Source organism: Conger conger, chromosome 14 (assembly GCF_963514075.1).
Source record: "Conger conger chromosome 14, fConCon1.1, whole genome shotgun sequence".
Classification (NCBI taxonomy): domain Eukaryota; kingdom Metazoa; phylum Chordata; class Actinopteri; order Anguilliformes; family Congridae; genus Conger; species Conger conger.
Genome location: NC_083773.1, coordinates 2632437 through 2660310, shown reverse-complemented (window position 1 = coordinate 2660310; position 27874 = coordinate 2632437). Strand labels below are relative to the sequence as shown.

General features: G+C 44.3%; 1 protein-coding gene across 1 annotated transcript in view; it reads left to right on the top strand.

The window, feature by feature from the left end:
• The first annotated feature begins 1321 nt into the window (after positions 1-1321).
• LOC133109571 (voltage-dependent calcium channel subunit alpha-2/delta-2-like) overlaps positions 1322-27874 on the top strand; it is a 40517-nt gene continuing 13964 nt past the window's right edge. The window contains exons 1-21 of the mRNA XM_061218942.1: positions 1322-1437; positions 4019-4100; positions 11260-11376; positions 12021-12080; positions 13008-13058; positions 13538-13658; positions 17404-17535; positions 18213-18270; positions 18533-18583; positions 19226-19325; positions 20061-20222; positions 20908-21018; positions 21460-21538; positions 22066-22115; positions 22559-22648; positions 23646-23711; positions 24338-24412; positions 24651-24725; positions 25439-25510; positions 26482-26553; positions 27255-27316. Coding sequence (XP_061074926.1) covers positions 1322-1437; positions 4019-4100; positions 11260-11376; positions 12021-12080; positions 13008-13058; positions 13538-13658; positions 17404-17535; positions 18213-18270; positions 18533-18583; positions 19226-19325; positions 20061-20222; positions 20908-21018; positions 21460-21538; positions 22066-22115; positions 22559-22648; positions 23646-23711; positions 24338-24412; positions 24651-24725; positions 25439-25510; positions 26482-26553; positions 27255-27316 — 1802 coding nt within the window. The remainder of the gene's footprint in view (positions 1438-4018; positions 4101-11259; positions 11377-12020; positions 12081-13007; positions 13059-13537; positions 13659-17403; positions 17536-18212; positions 18271-18532; positions 18584-19225; positions 19326-20060; positions 20223-20907; positions 21019-21459; positions 21539-22065; positions 22116-22558; positions 22649-23645; positions 23712-24337; positions 24413-24650; positions 24726-25438; positions 25511-26481; positions 26554-27254; positions 27317-27874) is intronic.

Genomic DNA, 27874 nt, shown 5'->3' with positions numbered 1-27874 from the left:
GCCTGTCCCCTTGCCTGACCGTGCCACCCATTGGTGTTCCTGCCATCTGTGCTTCAAGTTATTGGACATTTATGTACTTTTATTTAATCTGGTTTTCTGTTTAAAACCATTGTTTTTACAAACCGGTGTTAACCAGCGGCAGATGGGTTCCCCTACTGAGTCAGGTTCCGCTCAAGGTTTCTTCCTGTTTCCAGGGAGTTTTTCCTTGCCACTGTTGCCCTAGGCGTACTCTTGGGGCCCGGCTTCTAATTCTGTAAAGCTGTAAAAAGCGCTATACAAATCAAATTGAATTGAATTGAATTAAATGAATGGATGAATGAGAAGCATCAATTGTACAGCGCTTTGGATAAAGGTGCTATATAAATGGCAACCATTTACCATTACTCCACCCTCTCTAACTCACAAGAATAAAAGAGATCTGCAAATGTTGGCATCCTGACTTGTTCTAGTTTGGCTTCTATGAAGAGGAGAGCTGCTAGACCAGCGAGAATATCCTCCCTTCTGTCTCCTACCAGCAGCTCTGTAGCAGAGCCATACACCAGGGTTTTAATGGAGAGTCGTCCAAAACAAAATCTATTCTTTCTCACGTTTAATTTTTTTTAAAATTTTTTAAGTGACAGGTATACTGCACACTATGCACCTGCCATTTCAGGCGGAGTCACACTTCTTTCAGGTTTTGAATTTACTCTTTGTGAGTTTACTCTTTCATGGAAGACATTCATCAAACTTCACTGATCGCTGTTCTCTATTCACCCTGACTGAGCGTACAGTAACTGCTCTCTCCCCCTGCGTATGCCGGCTGTAGCTTCTGCCCCTCCCTGGACAGCACTCTTAAATTAGATACATGTACTGTGAAATCTAGGCCCTACCTGTATCCTACAGATGGGTATAAGATAAAACTGCAGAAATAGGTAAAAAGTGTTCGGTTGCATTTTCAAGCGCAATTAAAAATGTAATAAGTGTATTAAGGGGGAAATCGGCTGGCTTTCTGAAAATCAAAGTGCAGATATAGGGAGCTGCGTGATTGCATCCAACTCCATTCGCCTCTTGCGCGTCTGAGGGGGGAGAGAGAGGGAGAGAGAGAGAGAGAGAGATAGATAGAGAGGGTGAGAGAGAGACGACAGGATCTGTGAGTCTGTGCGTCCTATCTCGAGCTGCACAATTACGGAATTCCCGAATGAGATTTCGCGCGTTGGGTTTGTCAACGGGACATCTTGAAAGCGAAAAGAAACGAAGCATTGACGTTTCCCCTCCCCATAGATTGTTTTTGTTTTTCCCCCGAAACTATAATTTACGTAGGTTTCTTGAATTTTAACGGAAAATGGCGATGTGTTCTCGGTCCTGCGGCATCATCTGTTTCCTCTCAGCCCAGACTCTACTGATTTTTAGCGTGTCCTCGCCAGGAGCCGAAAGCCTCAGTTTTCCCCAGCAGTTCACGTGAGTATCCCGCGGGTAAAAACATAGGCTAGAAGGTATGCGAGGTCTGGACTCCAGCATGTAGATTTAGGACAATCTGACTTAACGCCGTTACTGCTACTAACGGCTTTCTGAAGATTGGATACACGCGCGCGTCGAATCTACATAAATTACATAAATCTGATTGTTAGCCATACAATCTATTACGAGATCTATTACCTGACACGGGGACATGGTAGTTTGATTATGGTAGCTGTTGGTCGTTGTCAGCGCAATGTAGCCTACAGGTATGGAGATCAATAGGAAGGTTGTGTATTCTCGTTTTGGACTGCAGGCGCATGGCTAGGTCTCACACAGAACAATTCTCTCTCACTGCGTCATCTTTGTTTTAATTTCAGTCCTTTTCTGGCAGGTGTATACGCTATACCAACGAGCCCTTCGTGCACCTCTATGTTGGACTCGGTTTTTCTGGGAGCGCTATACGGGTTTTTCCCACCCAGCGACAATATTCCTCTAAATGCAGTGCTCTCTGGGTCATTTTCATTTCGTAAGAATCGAATGTGTTTCCTCGGAGAGGGAGAAATCATACTTCCTCGCGGGGGGTGTCCTGGAAAAAACTAATCTCTGGTATAACCGTGCTTTAATAGCAGAAATGTCGTTAATTAAACGCAACAAGGGGTATAGTTTATCTATCCTATAATAGCACTGTTTATTGTGCAATAACAACAGCAACAACAACAATAGGCCTCCTACTACTAACAATAATAATAATAATAATAATAAGAAGAAGAAGAAGAAGAAGAAGAAGAAAAGAAGAAGAAGAAAATGCATTTTTTTGTGTTCTGTAACATTCCGAGGTTAGGGCAACTGCCAGGCGTTTTCTCCTTGCTAATCCTGCCTCTGTTTCAACACCTGACGCTACGTTTCTCGGAGTTGTTTCATTTCAGTATCTATTTCCGCATCATTGACTGATTATGTATTATATTTATGCCATACTTGTGCTTATCCTTAAGTGGGTAATTACTGTGCAGATGGCCACAAAAGTAACCTGCCAAAAGTTTACAAGCTAGCCTTAGAGTGCACGTGCAGTGAGCGGCAATGCTCCAGTACCACTCACCTGAAAGCTGACTCTTTCTTTCTGAGATAGTAATGTAAATCAGCAGAGACCCCTTTTGAGTATTTTCATGGAGATCTTAGGAAGTTACCCTCAATGCAATGCACGTTTTGCCTGTTTTGACTGTTACCTCAATATAGAACAACTTTCTGGTCCGTAATTAATTAATAATATACCCACATTTAGCTGATAATTGTTGAACCACTTGTCTGTTTTTACCAACTCTTCAACAAAGCTGGAATTTATTCCATTATGTCGATTTTTTACTTCCTCTAGAATGCAGTCTTCTTTTTAGATTCGTAAGGTATGTAGTAGCAGGCCTACACTGGGCAGGCCAGCTTTGGCCTGTGCTATAGGATCTCATGGGACACTCCATGTTCTCCCCCTACACGCTATACCCCCCACACTGGGGGCACTCTGGCTCTCGTGCTCTGCTCCACTCCACCTGCCACGCAGTGCACTCCAGGAGAAATAGCTCTAATCAGAGGGAAGGGAGGCTGGTAAGACCTGGTGAGGAGCCAGGGAGATGAATCATGTTGCAGAACTCTTGAGCTGACAGTTGTGTCCTGCCGCTGTGAACTCCTGGTCTTACGTGACGGAAACCGCTTTAAAAATGTCAGGTGGCAGTATATTATAGCGGTTAGGGAGACAGGGGCTGTAACTCAAAGGTTGAGGATTTGATTCTCGGCCGGTACAATGCCATTGTACCCTTGAGCAAAGGTGCTTAACTGCTTGCTTCAGTAAATACACCTCTGTGTATGGATTGTGCGTAAAAACTTAAGCTGTGTCAGTTGTTCTGGATGAGAGCGTCTGCTAGTCAAATGGGGTGGGTGGGGGGGGGGAGCGAGCCATCAGCATCCAGGGATAGTCCACATCCTCTCTTCAAACTACAGAGTGGTTGTTATCCACTGCTGCTGACAACCAACAGCAGGTCCCAGCATGCAGCATGCAGCAGGAGAAAGCTGTTCTGGGCAATGCAAGTGCTGGATGTGATTCTTCTGTTTCCACCATGAGCCACTTCTCCAGAAATAGCTGTGCACGCCATGAAGAATAAAAATCCCATCACCGCAGTGTGCTCATTGCGCTACAGTGCACAACAATAAACGGAGGGAAACAAAATGTTTTTACTGACCAGACTAACTGACCAATTCAAGATACATTTCAATGGAAGTGGACCAATATTGTGTTGGTTATTCTATTTTCTGTGGCTGATGATGGCTCCTTGTTGTGAGATAAAATGTGACCACCAGTGGAAGCTGTACAGTGTTTTGCTATGGAAGTGTGAATGTACAGGTATGATAAGCTAGCTGGAGTCAGCTGGTCATGAGTGGGTTATAGCTGATATACATATAACAGCACTCTCTCCCATGGTAGGATGATGTACAGGTATGATAAGGCAGCAGGAGTCAGGTGGAGTCAGGTGGAGTCAGGTGGTGGTGAGTGGACCATGGCTGATATGTCCTATAACAGCGCTCTCTCCCATGGCAGGATGATGCACTGGGCCAGACGCATCGAGCAGGAGATGGACCGAGTTCTTCAGCACGCCACTGGAGCCCAGCAGCTGAAAGGGGTGAGTCTTCTCTGCCACGTTTTCTTTCCGCACTTGTGTCCCTCCCCGCTGCTGTGGTTAACCAGAGGCCTGTTCACAAACCCCTGCCGATGTCTAAGTCTGGAGAAATGTGGCAGTAGTCATTTGCGTCCCTAATTCTGGAGAGGGCGCAGGGCCTGCTGATTTTTCGTGGGGATGATTTACACTCGTAAGGCCTCATTGTGTCCCTTGATATCTGTGCATGCCATATAAAATATCTCAATAACATTGAAGGGCATTTAATCAATCAGATCAACCAGCACTTTTATTTGTTTTTTACTATATAGCACACCATTTCATTTGATTAAATTATAGACTGGTAGGGTAGGTTAAATAAATTGCTGAAGGTATGGACAGCTGGTAAGTGAAACGACCTTTTGAGGAAGATCAGAGTTGAGAGAAAGACAAATGAGCCAAACCTACATTGCACTAATATATTTCAGGACAGAGTATGGAACAACTGAAACACGTGTTCTTTACAACGAGAAAATTCCTGCAACAGAACTGTCTTTACGCAGGGGTGCCCCAGACTTTCTGGGATTTGACCCCTGATTTGGCACTGAGGTAGAACAGAACTATGGTGCTACTCACCTGTAGTCCTAGCAGGTCTTTTGGGCGTGTTCAACCCCTCAATTGCATGAACGTTTGAAATGAAAACGAGAGCATTCCTCGATCTTCCTTGACAATGGCCGCAACAATCTATTTTTAAGATCTCTTCGTTTCTGACTCCGTGGATCTTCACGAGTGGCTTCATCCCTGCGTCGTTAAATGAAATGGGACGAGCGGAAAACCAAAAGACCCCACGGGGGTTGTGCCCGTGCCAGAGATCGTCGTCTAAAACGGGTCTCAGTCGTGTGCGGGATGGCCTCTCTGGAGCTCCCCCTGCTGGTGGGAGCTGGGGTCTGCGGCGTGGGCCCGTGTGCCAGTCCGACAGATGGCCTGGCAGCGCGTGAATACGAGCCGCGAGGCGGGATGGTGAGAGCCATGTGTTTGTTTTTAATTTAGGTTCAACCGTTTTCTGCAGGAGTATTTCAGGCACATTGATGGAGTAGGCTTTCTGGTTGTGCGTCTCTGAAAGGCAGCTGGCGCGATGCTAAGGCGCTCAGACTGATGTTCGTTATTGTCGGGAGTTAAATTGCGTTTTTTTTTTTTTCAGAGATTGCTGAGAATGCTTTAAAGTATCCACCTCTTTAAATTGGCACAATGTGAAATGTGACCTGTTCAAATTTTGCTAGTAGCCGTGCGTTGGAAAAACAAATATGTATTGTAATATTGCTTGTACATTAGGACAATATATTAATGCAATCCATTGACAAAATTGGCATAACAAAGAGGTAATGGCTAATGCATGTTTTGCTGCTATAATAACTCCACAACTGGAGTGGAAATAAAACACCCAAGTGTTTACATTTCTGCATAAATTCAGCAATGACTGGAGAGATAAATATTAGCTTCAGCATCTTCTTTGACTGTTAGCACTGTGGCTGGCAATCATGATATCAATGTGTCAATTACTGAATTGCTCTCAATTGGTTCTGCTAAGCAGCATGCTTTTGTAGGCTCAATCACACGAGGGCGGGGGGGACTTGTATACGGCTCCAGAGTTGGCTGCCCAACAGACTGTGCTCAGATCGAGCCACGTGTCTTACCATTCAAAGCAATATTTGTGGCATCACTCAACAGTGGTATTAAAGTTTGACCAAAGGCCAAATGGTTAACTTGAGTGCTATCTTTGCAAAAACCCTAATGCCTTTTTTTTCTTATTGCATTATAGAATTATATTTAGATATGAAATTAACAATTTAATTATTGTATTTATTTTCTCATACTTTGAACCCATTTATGTATTAATGGAAATATTTATCATTTTCTAATTTTGGGCATTTTTGGTCCTCCGTCATGCTGAGGGTCTGCTAAAGATATTAAATTAACAATTAAATTATTGTATTTATTTTCCTCATACTTTGAACCCATTTATGTATTAATGGAAATATTTATTTATCATTTTCAAATTTTGGGCATTTTTGGTCCTCCGTCATGCTGAGGGTCTGCTAAAGATATTAAATTAACAATTAAATTATTGTATTTATTTTCCTCATACTTTGAACCCATTTATGTATTAATGGAAATATTTATGTATCATTTTCTAATTTTGGGCATTTTTGGTCCTCCGTCATGCTGAGGGTCTGCTAAGCTGTACTGTAAGATGGTGAAACTACAGGCTTGGACTGCTGCTACTGCTGCCACACTTGAGCTTGCCCACTAGGGACATGGTTTCATTGGGACTCAGGACCGTCTGCGTATTCGAGGGAGACCCAGTTGAAGGTCACCTGACATGAAATGACTGGTGATCTGAGTCAATCGGATGTTTTTATTTATCTTGCTAAACAATCTTCATCCAGGGCCTTTACTGCCTTTATTGGCACTGTTTCCTTTTTCTTTAATGCATCTTTTTTCTGAATTATTTTTGCAAATTGTATTGGGACCATGTTGCATGGTAATTCTGCACAAAATTGATTGATTGATTGATTGGCTGACTGTTGCCTAATCTATATAAGCGGCTTTGGCCTTTTTTTGTGAGGTTTCTTGAGCGGTCCCTGGGCCATTGACGCTGTGCAGTATGTCACCGTCTGGTAGTGCGGGGGCAGATAAATGGCAGTCCTAGGAATTTGGACTACTGAATGTGTACACCCTAGTTTGTGGCCTAGTTTCTTTTTGTTTGGAATTAGGTCACTTGGCTGTTTTTCTTTTTTCCTTTTTTTTTTTTTAAAATACCTGGTATACTGTAGAACCCCAATGATTTCCCAGCCCTGTTTCTTCAACATCCTCTGTCTGTGAGAGCAGGTCAGCCCCTTGACTTTGTTTGCTGCTGTGGAATACGTCTTCCACAGCAACATCATTTTAAACATTATTTACAGTACGTACATGTTTTTTTTTATTGGACAAAACTGATGGGAGCAGATTTGTGAGGAAATCTGCCACGAACATCATCAAACAGGTTTGTCTACAAAAATGTTGACAGTACCTGTTCCTATAGATCTGTGTCCTTAGTGGTTGTTGTGGGCTACCATCTTTGTAAATATTAAATTATGTGTTTGAAATGTATTGCTGTTTCACTTTAGCAAAGTGTTGTTTATAACCTTGTGAACATACTAGTGACTCAATAGTGACCTTGTATTAGCATCAGCCTCATACAGGTGCTTTTTTCTACATGAGCTTCTATTTTGCTGAGTAATTTCATCATCGCCAGACAAAAACGTTTAGCTTTATGTATTCATCTGACATTTCGAACAAAGAGGCTGCTGTTTTTCAGCTGTAGCCGCAGCACTGATTATAGCCCTTGCACACAGCATCCGTAGGCTTCAGATTCTACATAATGATTAGTTCCGCATCTCTTGCTGTTGCTCATATTTAGTGTCTGCTTACAAATATGAATTCACCCTAATTTGTGGACATGATGCTGAATTTTGTCCAGCATATCAACAGAGCATATCTTCCTCAGAATTTATTTTTTTAAAAGCAGGTTGCTATTATGTTTCTCAATGAAATGCTGCAACCTTTTTCTGACAATTACAGGAATCAGTTGAAGTCTAACTTTTGTGTAAACCCTTAAAATATATCTATATTTTTTTGACATTTGGCACCTATACCAGTGCTTCAAAATGTGGCATCTATACCAGTGCTTCATAATGTAGCATCTATACCACTGCTTCATAATGTGGAATCTCTACCAGTGCTTTGAAATGTGGAATCTATACCAGTGCTTCATAATGTGGAATCTATACCAGTGCTTCATAATGTGGCTCCTATACCACTGCCTCATAATGTGGAATCTATACCAGTGCTTCATAATGTAGCTCCTATACCAATGCTTCATAATGTAGCATCTATACCAGTGCTTCATAATGTAGCATCTATACCAGTGCTTCATAATGTGGAATCTATACCAGTGCTTCATAATGTGGAATCTATACCAGTGCTTCATAATGTGGCTCCTATACCACTGCCTCATAATGCGGAATCTATACCAGTGCTTCATAATGTAGCATCTATACCAGTGCTTCATAATGTGGAATCTATACCAGTGCTTCATAATGTGGAATCTATACCAGTGCTTCATAATGTGGCTCCTATACCACTGCCTCATAATGCGGAATCTATACCAGTGCTTCATAATATGGAATCTATACCAGTGCTTCATAATATGGAATCTATACCAGTGCTTCATAATGAAGCTCCTATACCACTGCCTCATAATGTAGCACCTATACCAGTGCTTCAAAATGTGGCATCTATACCACTGCTTCATTATGTGGAATCTCTACCAGTGCTTCGTAATGTGGAATCTATACCAGTGCTTCATAATGTGGAATCTATACCAGTGCTTCATAATGTGGCTCCTATACCACTGTCTCATAATGTGGAATCTCTACCAGTGCTTCATAATTTATCGCCTTTGGTTAGGTGCTATAAGTATGGTTCTGATATTAATGTCTAGCAATGGTTTTGACAAACTAGCCTCTATTTTCTATATATAGCTTGGCTATGTTGTAATGGCGTTAGTTCATATGATATTTTGATTAGTCAATATTCTGAATTGTTTTTTTAAATATAGGCAATATAATGTCATTCTTTGGGTGCCTGGGCCATTGAGATCTCATCTCACAGTTTTGTGGGAGCTGTGCTGTTATCTGGAGGGAAGAGCAGGCACTCTGTGATGTTGGGAGGCAGAGGTGGTGTGCTGAACACACCACAGCAACTTAGCCCTAATACGCTGTAGCTCATGTATATTCAATGAGCTGAACCACAGCGGAGACTCTGTTTGTGCTGCGCTTGCACTTTCTGCAGGAAACTCTACAGTAGCACTGCACGTTCCGTCTGTCAGGCCATTTTCAGCAAAGAGAAAAAAAAAAACAATTTACAGTTCAGCTGGGCGAGGTGCCAATGAAAATGCATTTAAATCTCAGCTGACATAAATCTCTTTATGAACGTGACCGACTCCCCAAACAGAAACGGGGGGTTGCTCGCATGAAAGGAGGAGTGAGACTGGGAAGTGGGGTGTTTTTGAAGTGAAATTCCTACCCCTGAAATTAATACAAAATAACACTGTTGGTCGGTTCCCTATAGACTATAATACTGTTGATCTGTTCCCTATAGACTATAAGACTTTTGGTCTTTTCCCTATAGACTATAAGACTGTTGTTCTTTTCCCTATAGACTATAAGACTGTTGGTCTGTTCCCTATAGACTATAATACTGTTGGTCTGTTCCCTATAGACTATAAGACTGTTGGTCTGTTCCCTATAGGCTATAAGACTGTTGGTCTGTTCCCTATAGACTATAATACTGTTGGTCTGTTCCCTATAGGCTATAAGACTGTTGGTCTGTTCCCTATAGACTATAAGGCTGTTGGTCTGTTCCCTATAGACTATAATACTGTTGGTCTGTTCCCTATAGACTATAATACTGTTGGTCTGTTCCCTATAGGCTATAAGACTGTTGGTCTTTTCCCTATAGACTATAACTGTTGGTCTGTTCCCTATAGGCTATAAGACTGTTGTTCTTTTCCCTATAGACTATAATACTGTTGGTCTGTTCTCTATAGGCTATAAGACTGTTGGTCTTCCCTATAGACTATAAGACTGTTGGTCTGTTCCCTATAGACTATAAGGCTGTCGGTCTGTTCCCTATAGACTATAAGACTGTTGGTCTGTTCCCTATAGACTATAAGGCTGTTGGTCTGTTCCCTATAGACTATAATACTGTTGGTCTGTTCCCTATAGACTATAGGGCTGTTGGTCTGTTCCCTATAGACTATAATACTGTTGGTCTGTTCCCTATAGACTATAATACTGTTGGTCTGTTCCCTATAGGCTATAAGACTGTTGGTCTTCCCTATAGACTATAAGACTGTTGGTCTGTTCCCTATAGACTATAAGGCTGTTGGTCTGTCCCCTATAGACTATAATACTGTTGGTCTGTTCCCTATAGACTATAATACTGTTGGTCTGTTCCCTATAGACTATAATACTGTTGGTCTGTTCCCTATAGGCTATAAGACTGTTGGTCTTTTCCCTATAGGCTATAATACTGTTGGTCTTTTCCCTATAGGCTATAAGACTGCTCACTGAAGGTCTGTTGATCTGGGATCTTTTCCTGTGCATATCCTAACATCATCCATTATGAGCTGAAAGACTAAAATATTCCCAGCTGAGGCCTCTTAATTCCAAGACACTTCATGAATATTGTTCCTTACCGTGTCTTTATTTATATGCTAAAATCAGCCACCTACTGTCAGCAGCTGCTGCTCCAGACGTTTGGGCAGCCAGTGCAACGGGCTCAGGCAGACTGCGATAACCAGAGAGACAGGTAGCTGGATACCTTGCTGCTTGGATCCCTATCTGCCAACGTGATGCTGGCCCAACGTGTGCATTGCTGCAATCATCACTGGCTCTGTTATGCATGGGCGCTGCCAGTATTCTCTCCTGATATGGTAAATGGTAAATGGTTGGCATTTCTACAGCACCTTTATCCAAAGTGCTGTACAATTGATGCTTCTCGTTCACCCATTCATGCACACCCTCACACCCCAACGGCGATTGGCTGCCATGCCAGGCACCAACCAGCTCATCAGGAGCATTTGGGGGTTAGGCGTCTTGCTCAGGGACACTTTGACACACCCAGGGCGGGGGATCGAACCGGCAACCCCCCAACTGCCTGACGACTACTCTTATCCCCTCAGCTAATGTTGATAGAAAGGTGCATGCCTTAATTGGATGTGCCACTGAAGGATGTGCCATCCACGGACAGTATGTACACCGATCACATCACCGATTAAGACTTTCACTGCCTGATTTCCACAGAATTAATTGTGTGTATTCGTTTCTCACTGCGAGACTATAAGGAGGGCTGACTGCAACTAAAGTGAGCTCACTGTTATCTTAGCAAAAACAGGATTATGCCAGTATGTGTTTCCCACTGCTCAGCTACTGTTAATTATTATTCCTGTTTGGTCATATGATGGGGAAAGTGTGTGTGTGTGTGTGCAACACCCCTGAAGCGAAAAGCAGAAGTGCTTGGGAACATTTACATTAAATCACATTCACATTGGACTGATTCTAGTGCTCTGTTTCCTCTGTAGATGTACAGCGAGAAGAGGAGGCAGTTCAGCGTGCTGAGGAATGTGCCTAGAGAACTGGTGCAAAGGGTCGCAAAAAACATCGACAGACTGCTGGCTAAAAAGCGGCAGGCGCTGGAGGTAAGAGGAATGAGCGTCTCATGAGGGAGGGAGCTCTCCGTGTATAAATGGGCGGCCTGTAGCGTAGTGGTTAAGGTACACGACGGGGACCCGCAAGGTCGGTGGTTCGAATCCCAGTGTAGCCACAATACGATCTGCACAGCCGTTGGGCCCTTTTCCCTCCTTTGCTCCAGGGGAGGATTGTCTCCTGCGTAATCTAATCACTGTATGTCGCTCTGTATAAGAACGTCTGCCAAATGCTATTAATGTAATGTAATGTAATGTAAATAGCATGTCGGGCAGTAGCATGTCCAGAATGAAAAAGTAGCAACAAGGACAAGAGAAGTAATGCAATTAGTGATATGTGACATAACGGGCCTTATGTTATGCAACCTGCACATATTGAAGCAGGATTTGCTTCCACATGTCCAATGTTTGAGTGAGTACCCTACAGTGTGGGCAAAATGTTGAACGCAGAAAGATTTCTCAGACTTAATTTACCGTCTAAAACCAAATCCCCCAACACCCCCAACTTTTAACCTCTAACTCTCAACATCTAGAACTGATGTGAATGAATGTAGTAAATTCCTGCTGTCTGCAGCGGGCATCTCTCGGTATTGCATTCCTGACCTTTGACCTTTGACCCCTGCCCTGTGTGTTTGCAGAGGCTGGCGAGGGAGGCGGAGAAGCTGCAGAGGGAGCACTCTTGGCAGGACGGGATCAAGGTACGGCTGCCCCGTACGGCTGCCCCGTATGGCCTCCCGAATGCTGTGGCCCTGCTGGAGAGAGGGCGGGGCACCAAGCAGCACTTATTCCATTCCATTCAATTCAATTCAATTCAATTCAATTCAATTCAATTCAATTCTGACAGCTCTATAGGGTATGTTTGTTCACTCCTGTATTTGAGCTCTGTAAAACCTTTAGGACACACACGTGGCTGTAGCTGGTGCATATACAAATGTCTGTTCAAGACATTACTTCGCTAATTAAATAATTAAGAGCAGAAGTTGGCAGAAAATCCTGAAGCGGATCGGCGCTTGCTGTGCACCCCTGCTTTACAGACTGAATTAAACATATCAGCCCTAAGCCCTCAATAGCATATGAGGTAATTGTCTCCCTTAGGGGAGAAAAACCCTCTAACAGTGGCAGGGAAAAAAAACTCCCAGATGGGAAGAAATCTCGGGAGGAACCCGGCTTTAGGAGCATGCCCATCCTCCGCTGGCCTATAAGTTTAATGTACGCACATGTCATAAGCCCCAAGGTCTCAGTACCCCACCAGAAAAAAAAAAACAACCACTATGAGGCCGAAACCTCAATTTCATGGTTTGGGTGCTGCTGGTGCTGTGATTCACAGGTTGCCAGTTTGATCCTGGGCAGGGTACTTGAGGGTTGCAGTGAGCTGTACTCAGTTACTCTGCTCCATTGAGCAGCTGATGGTGTTGTAAGGCACCCTCTGGCTCGACCTGGTGACCTTTGCACCGTGGGGCGTCCAGGCTTGTCAGCGGCATGCCTCTGTCGGGGTCCTGGGCCCCTGGGAGTCCCCTCCACCTTCTCCCCGGGATCCGTTCTGTTTGTACAACCTGTTATAATTCATCATTTATATAACTGTGCCAAATTCACACTTGTTTTGGTGTTTCATGTTGCGTTTGCAGGAGCGCGACATGGAGTATTATGACTCCAAGGCAGAGCTGGATTATGTGAGTGCTGTGTGTTTGTGTGTGTGTGTGTGTGCGCGCTTGCATGTACTATGTGTGCATGTGTGCATGTGTGCATGTGTGCATGTGTGCGTGTGTGTGTGTGTGTGCATGTGTGCATGTGTGCGTGTGTGTGTGTGTGTGTGTTTGTGTGTTTCTGCTGTACAGTGTGGTATTGTTTCTGTGTTGTGTAGCTGCAGTAGTTGGAATAACATCAACCTGTTTGAGTATTTGTCTTTGTGTGTGTGTGTGTGTGTGTGTGTGTGTGTGTGTGTGTGTGTGGGTGGGTGCTTGCATGTACTATGTGTGCATGTGTGTGTGTGTGTGTGCTTGCATGTAGTGTTCATGCATGTACTGTGTGTGTATGTGTGTGTGTGTGTGTGTATGTGTGTGTGTGCTTGCATGTACTGTGCTTGCATGTGTGTGTATGTGTGTGTGTTTGTGTGTGTACATGGATATTCATATCTGTTTTGTGTGTGTATGTGCAGTCGGAGGATGGGGAGAACCCTTACTCCCTGAAGTTAGAGTTTGTGGAAGACCCCAACTTCAAAAACAAGGTCAACTACTCCTACACGGCAGTGCAAATCCCAACAGACATCTACAAGGGATGTAAGTATTATAATAATAATAATAATAATAATGTATTAATTTTACTATAGCTTATGACAGAAAAAAACTACCTAGGGTAACTACCTACTAACTGGCTGTTATTTGGAACATTTTTACTTTATTACACCTAGATATTCATGCAATTATCTGATCAGCCAGATTGTGTGGCAGCAGTGCAGTGCATACAATCATGTAGATACGGGTCAGGAGCTTCATATACTGTTCATTTCAACCATCAGACTGGGGAAAAAATGTGATCTAAGTGTCTTTGACCGTGGAATGATTGTGGCAGACAGGGTGGTTTGAGTATCTCAGAAACTGCTGATCTTCATGCACACTAGTCTCTAGAGTTTGCAAAGAATGAAATAAATAAATAAATAAAATCCAGTGAGCAGCAGTTCTGCAGACAGAAGCGTCTTGTTAATGAGAGACATCAGAGGAGAAGGGCCAGACTGGTCAAAGCAGACAGGACGGTGACAGTAACGCAAATAACCACACATTACAACAGTGGCATACAGAAGAGCATCTCCGGACACACGAGGCATCATAACTCTTAAGTGGATAGGCTACAGCATTAGAAGGCTAAAAAATAAGTCTAATAAATATCTAATGAAGTGCTTGGGGAGTGTACATCAGGCCACAGAACTCTCTCACACCGGGGCATTGAAGCCTGGTACTCTGTAGAGACGTTGCAGTATATCACAGCTGAACTTCGGTGTGCATTCCTGGGGCAGCTCAGAGATGTGAGGAGTGGACAGGGGCTGTCATAACACGCCTGCGTACAGCAAGGGTTTATGAGGATGCAGAATGTGTAACATTCACAGGCTATAACTGTCATTGGTGTTCTGCCAGTTATCTGAAAGGCCGGAGCTCATCAGTGGCAGCACCTCAGGGACACGGCCCCCAGTTTGATGGGAGCATGTGGCGGTGGGAAGGAAGGTTACACTCTCAAAGTAAACAGGAAAAAAAACACCAAATAATATATGACCCAGTATATTACTAAGACGCTTCAGTAGATGCATGACCAGCGGGATGGAAAGGAGTGGGAGATGATGTTATTGAAAGAGGTTGGGTGACTTTTTGGGCAGGTAATGGCCCAGGGGCGGCACCTTCAGATGTGTAATCCCCTGCCGTTGGTGCATTCCCGTGAACTTTGTCGCAGGAATGAGAGATCTGGGAGCGGAGAGCAGCTTAGACATCCGCTGAAGAGCTCACGGTGCAAGGCAGGGCCTTGTTGTTTTGTCCTGAGTTCACTTCATCTGTTTGTCATTCTGTGATCATGTCGGGGTGACATTTTTCATTCAGTGTGGGACAAGGTCATCCACCAGACTGATGAGCGTTGGATGAATCATCTCTCGGCTGGGATCTCTGCATTGTTGTTCTTAGGATTCCTGTTCTCTGCTGGTGTAGGGAAGGTAAATACAGAGTGGTAATGATGCACAAGACATCTCACCTCGTCCAAGTGAATGGTTTCTTATGTAGGATTTAAATAATCTGGAAAGAAAAAAATTATTGTGGCAAATGTGTGCACAAAACTGTCTTAAAACCTGAAGACTGCTTTTTGTCTTGTTTTTAGGAAGAGCTATAAGAAACAAAGGCGAGGCCCTGCATGCAGATAGTTTTACTGCTTTGTCATTTAGGCAGATATTGAGCCTCTCATGAGATAGAAAACATTCATGTGCTCTGTAGTTATGGAGGACAAATGTGCCATAACAAATCAACTAAAATTACAAATTTATAAAGCGCTGTAGTTGAAAGAACATGGTTTACTGTACTATCCCGCTTGTTAACACATTTTTAAACCTTGGAGTTATTATCGCCCATACTGTTATCATATTAGAATATATAATAAACCCTATAGCCAAGCTGAAGTTTACCTTCCTGTGACTGTGCCCCACGGTGGTGGAATGACCTTCCTGTGAATGTCAGAACATTACATTACATTAATGCCATTTGGCAGACGCTCTTATCCAGAGTGACATACAGTTGATTAGATTAAGCAGGAGACAATCCTCCCCTGGAGCAATGCAGGGTTAAGGGCCTTGCTGAAGGGCCCAACGGCTGTGCGGATCTTATTGTGGCTACACCGGGGATTGAACCACCGACCTTGCGGGTCCCAGTCATGTACCTTTCTCTCCCTACCTCACTACCATGATTAGCCTTGTGTATGCCATAGCTTATAATAGCACTTATGTATAGTTATGTGTATGCCATAGATTATAATGGCACTTATGTATAGTTATTGTAGTACTCGGGGTGTTCTAGCTGCCAACCACGGTATGCCAGTTAGTAAATTGATGTACTCCTCAAGGGCTCAAGTTGTATCTATGTGGTCACGCTAACGACTCGGAACTGTACTTTCCTCTATGGAGGAAACTCAACTCACTTGTCCCTGGGCTGGATTTCAGCACTTCATTGTGTGTTGCTCTGGATAAGAGAGTCTGCTAATTGCCTGTAATATAACGTAATGCACTACGGGAAGAGTATGACGGGGAAGAGTTTCGGGGAAAGGGAAAGCTACGATTGTGAGGAAGTCGTTATGCTGGCGCATCATACTGGTGCATCCTCTGCCGTGATACCGCTTCACTGACATCGTTACAGCCTCTCTCCGACACCCCTGAACCCCAGCCTCAGTCACGTGTAAGTCCTGTTCAGTCCGGTTGCACGGTAGTGCCACAGTAGTGCCATGTGTGGATTTCCACTTCTAAAAAGATTTTCTTTGATGCGAGTATGTTGAACACTGGAGGTATTGGCAAGTACTCTATGTGAAAATACATTGATAAAAATGCCCACTCTCTCAGTCTATTCTGAGAGCTTTGTTGGAAGTGCCATTGATAGAGCTTTTAACCCCCCCCCCTCCCCCCTCCCATGGGTGCTGTTGTTAGAATACAACCACCAACCGCTGAATCACCCTCTTCCTTTCTCCTGTCTGATGGCTGAAGCTGGGCTGGGCTGAGTTTGGTTAGTATATGAGGATGGGTGGAAAAGCTGAGAATGTTGCTGCTGGAAGTGGCGTTAGTTGGCCAGTAGGGGGCAGCCCTCCCTTTGGAATAACCTGAGAACTTATGCCCCAGTGCCGTGCTAATGGAGAGCTCAAATTGACCTGCTGGCGCTGTGGTCATTACGGATGCCGCAGCGCTTATTCCAAAGGGAAGGGGCTTTCCCTGGTGTTGTGGCCAAATCAGGGCTACAATCCCCTAACCATCCTGCAGTGTCATTAGCCGTGGTGCTTTCTTTTATATTACATTACATTAATGGCATTTGGCAGATACAACGTGCAACAAAGTGCAAAGTGCATACCCATAACCCGGGATAAGTGCGCTGAAAGACCCTAGAAGGAAGTACAATTTCAACTGCTAACAGTACAACAAAGACAAGGACTATGGCCTATTTGATTAATGGATTATATTTCCCTTTTTTAACGCAAATATATGAACAATAAACAGCCTACCTGGCCAAACAGAACTAGCAAAGGTATCATCCTAGCGTAATAACAAGTAAAGACAGCAACAACTGTTAGGTTCTTCATACAACAACGGATATTTATTTAGCGTTCTGGTGCCTGGTGTGCAGCATTCAGTCGGTGGCGGAGACACGTTATGCCTGGTTTATCCTGCGTGTGTCCTGTCCCTGTATTCATGCTGAGCCTGAAATGTGACTGTGGACAGGTTAACCAGTGGCGATTGGGATCTGAAAACCAACAACCAACCGGTTTTTAATGAAACGACTGCCACCACTTTCACAGCTCCTTTGATTCTCAACGAGCTCTCCTGGACGCAGGCGCTGGAGAAAGTCTTCATTGACAACAGCCGCGAGGACCCGTCCCTCCTGTGGCAGGCGTTTGGCAGCGCCACGGGGGTCACGCGGTATTACCCAGGTACGTCAGGCTGCTGAACCCTCCTCACCGATGACACGCACCTCCCTACCAGCACAGCACAATGGCGTTCTGTCGTGTAGAAACAGGGACCCTGGAATGCTTTAGCTCACTAGAGCCAATGACACGCACCTCCTTTCCAGCACAGCACCATGCCGTTCTGTCGTGTAGAAACGGGGACCCTGGGATGCTTTAGCTCACTAGAGCCAATGACACGCACCTCCTTTCCAGCACAGCACAATGCCGCTCTGTCGTGTAGAAACAGGGACCCTGGAATGCTTTAGCTCACTAGAGCCAGTGAGATGCTTCACCTTACCAGCACAGCACAATGTCGTTCTGTCGTGTAGAAACAGGGACCCTGGAATGCTTTAGCTCACTAGAGCCAATGAGATGCATCACGTTACCAGCACAGCACAATGCCGTTCTGTCGTGTAGAAACGGGGACCCTGGAATGGTTAGGGACACTGGAATGGTTAAGCCCACTAGAGCCAGCGGGATGTATTGCAGAGAAGGTTTTTAGAGAATTTATTGCAGAGAAGGGGGTATAACCTCAGTGACTCTTCGTTCCTAGCATTACATTTATAGAGGTGTGTAAGTAAGTGGGAAAAATGATGTTGTCACACTGCGGTTGTTCTGATTTTATTAGATTATGACACGTTCTGTGTTTCCCCTGTCTCCAGCCTCACCTTGGAGAGCGCCGGATAAAATCGACTTGTACGACGTGCGAAGAAGACTCTGGTAAGTTATGCCGTGTCCCCCAAATCGAAGACAGAATACAGCACAACGAGCTCTTATACAGTGCTGTTCATGCCCACATCACAGGGCTGGTAAGAAAGTAAAAAAACCGAAATGATAGCATGTACATCAGTTCGTGTTTTTCAGCCAAGTCGTTATCATGATCAGGGAGAAAATGGCGTTATTATTCACCTACGTGACAGACACTGTTGTTCCAGAACCCCTTTTGCTGCCTTGTGATGAGTAATTCATTTTATTTTCGCAGGTATATCCAGGGGGCGTCCTCCCCGAAAGACATGGTCATCCTGGTTGACGTGTGAGTTCTCTGAAGTCTGTCCCTGCAGCCGCTGGTCATGGGACCATCTGTCTTTGTTTGCGGTGGAAGAGATGGTGTGCTGGTGACAGTTTCACATCCGGATCATGTTGTGCGGTTACTGAATAGCACGGTTTGGCACCTACAGCACTGATTAAGGCAGCTGAGCTTGTGCGAAATGCAGTTGACATTTAAAAAAAGAATCCCATTGCCTCACCTTTCCAGCAGCACTGCATCTCAGGGGAGATGCTATTTTAGTACTGCCTTGCTTAACTCTACAGTCAGTGGATTTCAATCAAAGCTTCCCTTTTTCTATTGTAATCTCAGCCAACCTTTTTTGTTTGCCACACTTGTGTGTATGTGTGATTGTGAGTGTGTGTATGTGTATGTGTGTGTTTGTGTGTGTGTGTGCGTGTGCGTGCGCGTGCGCGTGAGTGTGTGAGTGCGTGCGTGCGTGCGTTTGTGTGTGTGTGTGCGTGTGTGTGCGTGTGTGTGCGTGCGTGCGTGTGCGTGTGTGTGTGAGTGTGTGTGTGCGTGCGTGCGTGCGTGCGTGTGTGTGTGCGTGTGAGTGTGTGTGCGTGTGTGTGCGTGCGTGTGTGTGCGTGTGTGTGTGAGCATGACATTTGTGTGTGTGTGCACTTTCAGGAGTGGCAGTGTGAGTGGTCTCACTCTGAAGCTGATCAAGGCCTCGGTGGTGGAGATGCTGGACACTCTGTCGGACGACGACTACGTCAATGTGGCGAGAGTGAGTGTCTCTGGTGCTGCCCGTGTCTCTCAGAGTGTCTCTGGTGCTGCCCGTGTGTCCCAGAGTGGCTCTGGTGCTGCCCGTGTGTCCCAGAGTGTCTCTGGTGCTGCCCGTGTGTCCCAGAGTGTCTCTGGTGCTGCCCGTGTGTCTCAGAGTGTCTCTGGTGCTGCCCGTGTCTCTCAGAGTGTCTCTGGTGCTGCCCGTGTGTCCCAGAGTGTCTCTGGTGCTGCCCGTGTGTCTCAGAGTGTCTCTGGTGCTGCCCGTGTGTCCCAGAGTGGCTGGGATGTCAGTTTATTGGTCTGTTGGCTCCTCGCCCAGCTGCACCTGCCAGGCTGTCTGTAGCACAGCTCAATCTTACCCGTAGGATTTGCATATGACCATCAACCCCCCTCCCCCCTTCTCTCTCTCTTTCCCTGTCTCTCTCTCTTTCTCTCTCTGTCTACCTCCCCCTTCTCTCTCTCCCTCTGTCTCCTTCCCCATTCTGTCTCTCTCCCTTCCTTTCTCTCTCCCTCTCTTTCCCTCTCTCTCTCTGTATCCCTCCCCCTTTTCTCTTTCTGTCTCCCTCTCTCTGTCTCCCCCCCCCTCCCTCTCTCCCTCTCTCACCACTCATCTGACTGTCTCTCTCTCTCTCTCTCTCTCTCTCTCTCTCTCTGTTTCTCTCCCTCTCTCTCTCTCTCTCTCTCTCTCTCTCTCTCTCTCTCTCTCTCTCTCTCTCTCTCTCTCTCTCTCTCTCAGTTCAATGAGAAATCAGAGGTGGTGGTCCCATGCTTTAAGCATTTGGTCCAGGCCAATGTGAGGAACAAGAAGATCTTTAAGGAGGCGGTGCAGCACATGTCAGCTAAAGGCACCACCGACTACAAGTCCGGCTTCCACTTCGCCTTCCAGCAGCTGCTCAATGCAAGTCACACCCTCTGCCCCATTTTATATGACTCAGTATCGCATGGACAGATATCCTCTCTTGCCCATTGTGGTTATTTTAAAAGTTGATCACTTCAGATATATTGGAATATATCTCTATATGATAAATATCAGATTTTTTTTGTTTATGTTTTTATGTTGATGCAGATCAATTTGCATGTTTTGAAGTTGTAGCCTAGGAACAGGAAATGTAAACTTAAAACATTTGAATTAAAATGTTGTGGATTTGGTGGCTACTTAATTTTTGTGAAATGGCAACTTTGTGTTATTTGGATTGATTCTGCATCCATCACTTTTATGTTTTTTCATCAAAATATAAAACTTTCAGTAATTGACAGTAAGTGGTAAACCCTGGGAACTGTAGTGTAGCAGTTATAAACTGATTGGCAACAAAAAAAGTTCTAAATAATATTTTCTATGCATTTCCATTATCTGAGATGTTTGTCCTTGGGGTTCGGCAGGGCACCTGTCCAAGCTCTAGTAGCTCTGAAATAAGACTTTGCTGTTCGTTGTGGAACTGAGCGTGGGGTGTTGATTATTTTAACATGCACTTGTCCTCTCCCCGCTGTCCTGTTCCTGTTCCCGCTGTCCTGTTCCTGTTCCCTCTGTCCTGTTCCTGTTCCCGTCCCCGCTGTCCTGTTCCTGTTCCCGTCCCGGCCCACAGGAGACGAATGTCCCCCGTGCTCACTGCAACAAGATAATCATGCTGTTTACGGACGGAGGCGAGGATCGTGCCCAGGACATATTCGAGTATTACAACTGGCCCAACAAGACTGTGAGTGTCCCACTGTGGCCGTGAGCCTCTTGACCTGCGGTGAGGTTACCGTGTGTTTGCGTAGAAATTCAGAATGACTCAAATTAGCCAGGTTTCCTTCTTTTTTTTTCCTATCTGAGCCTGTTTCTCACCTTCTGTGGCCTCTTATGTCATATATGTGCGATTGTGGCACTCCAGATGAACCCCCAAGGTGTTTTCCGCTTTAGAGGGTTCCACGCTGGGCGATGAAACGTGCTCAGTACCTCTCGTTTAACGTGCTTTATAATCGTCATCCCATAAAGAATTCTCTCTGCGCCTGTCTCGCTCTTTCCTCACTCAGAGGATTGATGATGTAATTACATTGCATTACATTATTGCCATTTGGCAGACGCTCCATACCTTGACCTGTCCCTCCTCCCCTTCATTCTCATCTCTTCCTGTGCCATCGCCTCCTCTCCCCAGGTGCGAGTCTTCACCTTCTCTGTAGGGCAGCACAACTATGACGTCACCCCCTTGCAGTGGATCGCTTGCGCCAATAAAGGTGTGTGTTTATTTAGGGGCCGTGTGTGTGTGTGTGTGTGAGTGTGTGATTGTGTGATTGTGTGTGAGTGTGTGTTTGTGTGTGCGTGTGTGTGTGTGTGTGTGTGCGTGTGTGTGTGTGTGTGTATATATATGTGTGTGTGAGTGTGTGATTGTGTGCGTGCGTTTCTGTGGTGTGTGTGTGCAATAAGCTGTTAAAATTTTTTTGATTCTAACATAATAGGATGTACACATTGTACACACATCCCATTTCACATTGTTAGGAACATGTGTAATAGAAATGTAACAGTTTTTCCTAACAATGTGAAACTGTTTTAGGCACTGAGGCTATTTTCAGAGACCATTAAACCGCAAACACAATTGAGCATGACTCCACAGAGGCACTACTCGGCAATATGTGTCTGGTTGGTTTGAAGCAGAAACCTTTCATATGTAGGTTGAGGCGTCGAGTACTGAAAGCCGGCGAAATGACATCTTTTCATTAAAATAAGGAGTTTCTCTCCCCTCCTCTCCCTCGTCCTGCTGCAGGCTATTACTTTGAGATTCGCTCCATCTGTGCCATCAGAACCAACACCCAGGTGAGTGACCCCCTGGCTGTGCGTTCCTCCTCAGTACAGAGCATCGCTGTGGAAAGGCGTGACGCAGTGCAGTTCTTCATATTCAACACTGCATACAGCAGATGATCCCTGTCCAGTTTACCAGGGCACAATGGCTCCGATGCATTTTATCTCCAGTGTGTGTGTGTGAGAGAAGGGTCTTGCATTCATCTAAAGCCAATATGCCAGGAAGATGCAAGTTATTGTTTACTGGATGTATAGTTATAAAAAAAATGTGGGGTCATTTTCAGGGGTATTAGGAGACCGTGGGCCTCATTTATCAAACGTGAGCCGAACAAAAATTCACCACAAATCCATCGGAAATTTGTTTGCACAAAGAATGTGGGGTCATTTCCCGGCGTGTTAGGAGACACTGCTTTTTGGTGAAGGCTAAAATGTTCTAGTGAATTCTCTTGTGTGTCTAGGAATACCTGGATGTCCTGGGACGTCCCATGGTGCTGGCGGGGAACAAGGCCAAGCAGGTGCAGTGGACCAATGTCTACCAGGATGCCTTGGTGAGGACCCTCTGAATTTTACATTTACATTTTAGTCATTTGGCAGACGCTTTTAATCCAAAGCGACTTACAAGTGCATAGGTTCTACCATAAGTCAGAGCATCACATCCAGAAACTAGCGAAATACACAGGAAATGCTGCTCTAAACATAGTTGTCATCAGAAGTCCATTTTATTTTATTTTTTTTTGGTTTTGGGGGGGGGGGGGTGGGGGGGGGGTTAGACAAGGATAGGGATATCAGAAAGGAGGGGCAGGGGAAATCAGGAGGGAGGACTAAGGTAGAGTTTGAAAAGGTGGGTTTTGAGTCTGCGTCGAAATAGGGGGAGGGATTCTGCTGTTCTGACAGTGGTGGGCAAGTCATTCCACCACTGAGGAACCAGAACGGAAAACAGGCGTGAACGTGCAGCTCGACCGCCAGGTGCACGTAGAGAGGGAACCGTAAGGCGACCAGAGCTGGCAGACCGGAGTGGTCTAGCTGGGGAGTAGGGAGTGATCAGGGATTGTATGTAAGGTGGGGCAGTCCCCTTAGCAGCCTGAAATGCCAACACTAGGGCCTTGAAACGGATGCGTGCGGCAATAGGAAGCCAGTGGAGGCCAATGAGAAGCAGAATATGTAGGAGTGGTTTGAATGCTTTCATCTTCTGATAAAAACCTTTCTGTGGGGGCGACTTTGGCCCCTGGGTGTGTCGAAGTGTCCCTGAGCAAGACACCTAACTGCTGCTGGTTGGTGCCATGCGTGGCAGCCAATCCCCATTGGTGTGTGACTGTTTGTGTGATTTGGTGAATGAGCAGCATCATTTGTACAGCGCTATATAAATGCCAAGCATTTACCATTTATAATGAAAGTAAGTGTCAGGAGACACTGGATGGTCTGTTCGTCATCCAAACTCAGCAGAAATGATCTTTATAGAATCTAATTAAATAATTATTATTTTCTGATGAATTTACTTGAAACGCTCATTTCTTATGCTGAACTTGTTTGAACACTCGTTTGCAGGGGCTGGGCTTAGTGGTTACTGGAACGATGCCGGTGTTCAACCTCACTGTGGAAGGAAGCTCACAGGTGAAACATGAGAAATGTTAGGTCTAAAAACACAATTTCCTTTAGAATTTCACCGTCACACACGTCCCGTGTCAATGAAGGGGAGTGAGTCAATGACGTGCTTCTGTCATTGGGCGTGTCTCGTCGATCAGTGCTGCTATTGGGCAAATCTGAGCAGCCAATCAGAGCTTATTTTTACGTGACAAATAAAAATAATAGTATTTCCACACTGTTTTAGTCTTGTAATGAGACTTAGAATCTTTTTCTTTCTCTCTTAAAGAGAAAAAATATTTTAAAAATATAACAAGTATTAGCTTGTTTTACGTTGCTGTTATGTAACCTGAAGTTCTGTTAAGCTCTTTAGGAAGTATGAACTGCAAATGTAATATAGTCATACAGGTAAATTATATATACAGGTATGTTATGTGCATATTAGGTGCATGTGAGCGTGTTTTGTGTATTTGTGTATGTGTGTATGTGTGTATTTGTGTATGTGTGTCTGTGTATATTTGTGTTGTTGTGTATTTGTATATTTGTACATTTGTGTTTTTGTGTATGCGCGTATGTGTGTATTTGTGTATTGGTGTATGTGTGTATTTGTGTATGTGTATATTTGTTTATTTGTGTAATTGTGTTGTGCTCACTAGAACCAGTTGATCCTGGGAGTGATGGGAGTGGATGTCCATCTGGATGAGATAAAGAGGCTGACACCAAGGTACAATGTAGGTATATCTCATCACATGTTTACACATATCTTGCCATGTTGCCATCACTGTTAGCTGCTGTTCAGTGCTGTGCCGTTTCCCTTTACCACATTATGTAACTTAGGTCAATCAGAACGTATTATAACTGCTAATCCTGCCATTCTCACAGACTGGAAATCCTTCTGTAAGAAGTGAAAAACTCTTTTAGTGCAGTGCTGTTTGTTGATGCTGAGAGACATATCTGCTTATCTTATAGCTGGGTGCTAATGGATATGTCTTTGCCACTGATCCAAATGGCTATGTCCTCCTGCACCCTAACCTGCAAGCAAAGGTGAGATCATCGTACATTGCACCAGCGAATGTGAGTGGGATATTATTTTTTTTGGCCAGTCAGTAAGTGTGTTTTTATGAATCACATTTTTATGAATGAATGAAATTTGTTTTTCATGCTATCCACTCATATAACTGGATGTAGCAGATCAATAGAGTGCAAATAGGCATATATTTGTGTGTTATCGTAAGTGCAGCAGAAAGTACAATGGACGCTGAGGTAATGGAATGTAGACGGTTTCCGGTTTTGGGAGAAGGAGCTGTTATGGAAGGTGATCCTGTTCTTTCTATGCAATTTTGTCATTCTTAATTTGTACTTTGTGTCTTTTGTATTTCAAATACTTTTGTGTTTGTTACTTTTTCACTTTACTTCTTCTTCTGTTATGTTGCTATTTCTCTTCTGTTGTTTTTTTTTTAAAGAAAAAGAAAGTTGAGGTTTGATCCGTGGTGGCGTGCTGTATGTAGCATTGTAGGGTGTATAATGTGAGGTGATTCAGGACACACCCAGGTGTGTAAGCGGGTATGTGCTCTGAATGGGATTGAGATGATGCATGAATCTCCTGTGATACTCTGGTCTTTAATGCCACCTCCTGACCTGACTGGAGATTTTATTCATGGCCCTGTTCTGCAGAGCATGAATCTCGTGTGATGCGCTGGTCTTTAATGCCACCTCCTGACCTGACTGGAGATTTTATTCATGGCCCTGTTCCGCAGAGCATGAATCTCCTGGAGCCTGTAACGCTTGACTTCCTGGATGCTGAAATTGAAGATGCCAGCAAGCAGGAGGTAAGCTGTCTCAATATTGCTTCAACATAATATGATACACACTCAGTGAGCACTTTATTCTGTATTTATTAGACTTATTGTTTAGACTCATTGGTCTTCTGCTGCTGTCGCCTATCCACTTAAGAGGTTTGATGCGTTGTATGTTCAGAGATGCTCTTCTGTTGTAATGTGTGGTTATTTATGTTACTGTCTCCTTCCTGTCAGCTTTGACCAGTCTGGCCATTCTCTACTGACCTCTCTCATTAACAAGGCGTTTTTTGTCCACAGAATGGCTCCTCACTGGGTTTTCAGTTTTTTGCACCATTCTCTGCAAACTCTAGAGACTGTTATGCATGCAAATCCCAGGAGATCAGCAGTTTCTGAAATATTCAAAGCACCCTGTCTGGCAACAACAAATATTCCACGGTCAAAGTCACTTGGATCACATTTCTTCCTCATTCTGACATTTGGTCTAAAAAACGTCTGCATGCTTTTATGCATTTAGTTAGCCACATGATTGACTGATTAAATATTTGCATTAACAAGCTGGTGTGTAGGTCTACCTAATAAAGTGATCAGTGAGTGTATATTTTATTATCTCTTTTGATATACTGGCATGTCCAGGATATTGTGTTCAGATAAAGCACTGCTTCTTGTTTGTGGTATTGCGGCCCATAATTAGGAATTATTCTGACTCGGCCAGTTCTGTGACCTAGAACCCTGAGGGTGACTTCATACACTATACTGTATATAATAATACATCACCTCTTTGCTTCTTTGGATGAATATTGAAGCAAATAAATGTCTCTACAGCGTAGCTAGAGGACTGCAGATTAAGCGGGAACATGCGCATTGTCTGAGCTTTCTCAAATTTGGTGCCGTAGCATAGCGGTGATCTTGCAGCGGGACATTCCAAATAAAAGAAACGAAACGGATAAAATGTTAAGAAATGATAAAACTGAGATTCGCCCTTTCGTATTTCTTTGCCCAAGATCCGACGGCAGATGATTGATGGAAGGTCAGGTCAAGAAACCATCAAATCTCTGATCAAGTCCATTGACCAGGTGAGTCACCCTAGGGCTCCCCCTGCAGGCTGCTGTGTGTCACTGCCAGGACAAGCCTCTGTGCCACAAGGGTCTATACTCAGACCTTTACACTTTCGTTTATATGTCAATATGGCTCCCGAGTACGAAAGTACCACCCGTGGTCTGCAGTATGCAAGCTTCATTCTTACGCTGATACAGTATTTTACTTTATACTGCCACTTCTGTTGAGGTGGCAACACAACATTTTCGAACTGCCTTTGTTGTTTTCCAGCAGTCTAACCTGAAGTTGATTCTTAATGCACCCAACAGCAAATATATGATCTTCTCAAGGGCTTGTAATAATGAAGCTAGTACTATGTACATTAAGTAGTATCAAAATGTAGAGAGTAAATTCCTACAAATACTTGATATTAATCCATCTTTTAACACACTGTGATGCAGAGGTGGAGAGGCCTTTTGTATCACTTGGTAAACAGATTAACTCACTGCCCTGTTTCAGTAATGCTACCCATTACCAACCCCCCCAGCATGACTTACTAAACAATGTCAGCCCTGCTTAGCTTCAGCCATCACGCATGGGAAAGTTACAGAGTGGTTTTGCTGCTTCTTAAATTTAATATTTCTTCTGCAATAATACAGCGGTAAAATCCATGGAATCCCCTGGTAAAAATGGTATTATTTACCTCAATGGTCACAGTGGTGTTTCTGTATTTGTGCAGCGATACATCGATCAGGCTGTGCGTACATACTGCTGGGCGCCCATCAACGGCACGGACTACAGGTGAGAAAAGCGTAGTTAGCGGTTACCAGGTTTATGTTAGTGGTTAGGGAAATAAGATAAGAGGGAATTGGGAAGTTCTGGTCTGTTTAGCCCTTGTGTAGTCTTAGCATTCCATATACTCCCCTTGTCCTAAGGGTCAAAAATGGCCCGACTTCACTAAACCCCTAAAATGAAGCAGCTCAATTGAATTTTAAACCCCACATATATTTTGTATGAAGAAACAACCTATCACTCATAGCAAAAGTTTTGCGAATTTCAAGTTGGAAAAAAAGATCATTTAGGGGCTTTTCTCTGCTGTTGAACCGGGTTAGTGCCGGGGTAGTGCCGGGTTATTTTTTTACCCTTAAGACAACACAAGGCTTAAGAGTGTATATTTTTACACTGCTGATTTGATGTTCGCATGTTTCAAGCAGTAATCATGGGAACCCCAGTGGTGCAGCCAGCTAAGCCACCAAGTTTTAGTCCAGAGCAGATAACTCCAGTGTGGTTTAGAATCCTGTGGACATAATTGGCTACGTCCCCATGGGACATAATTGGCTACGTCCCCATGACAGGGCT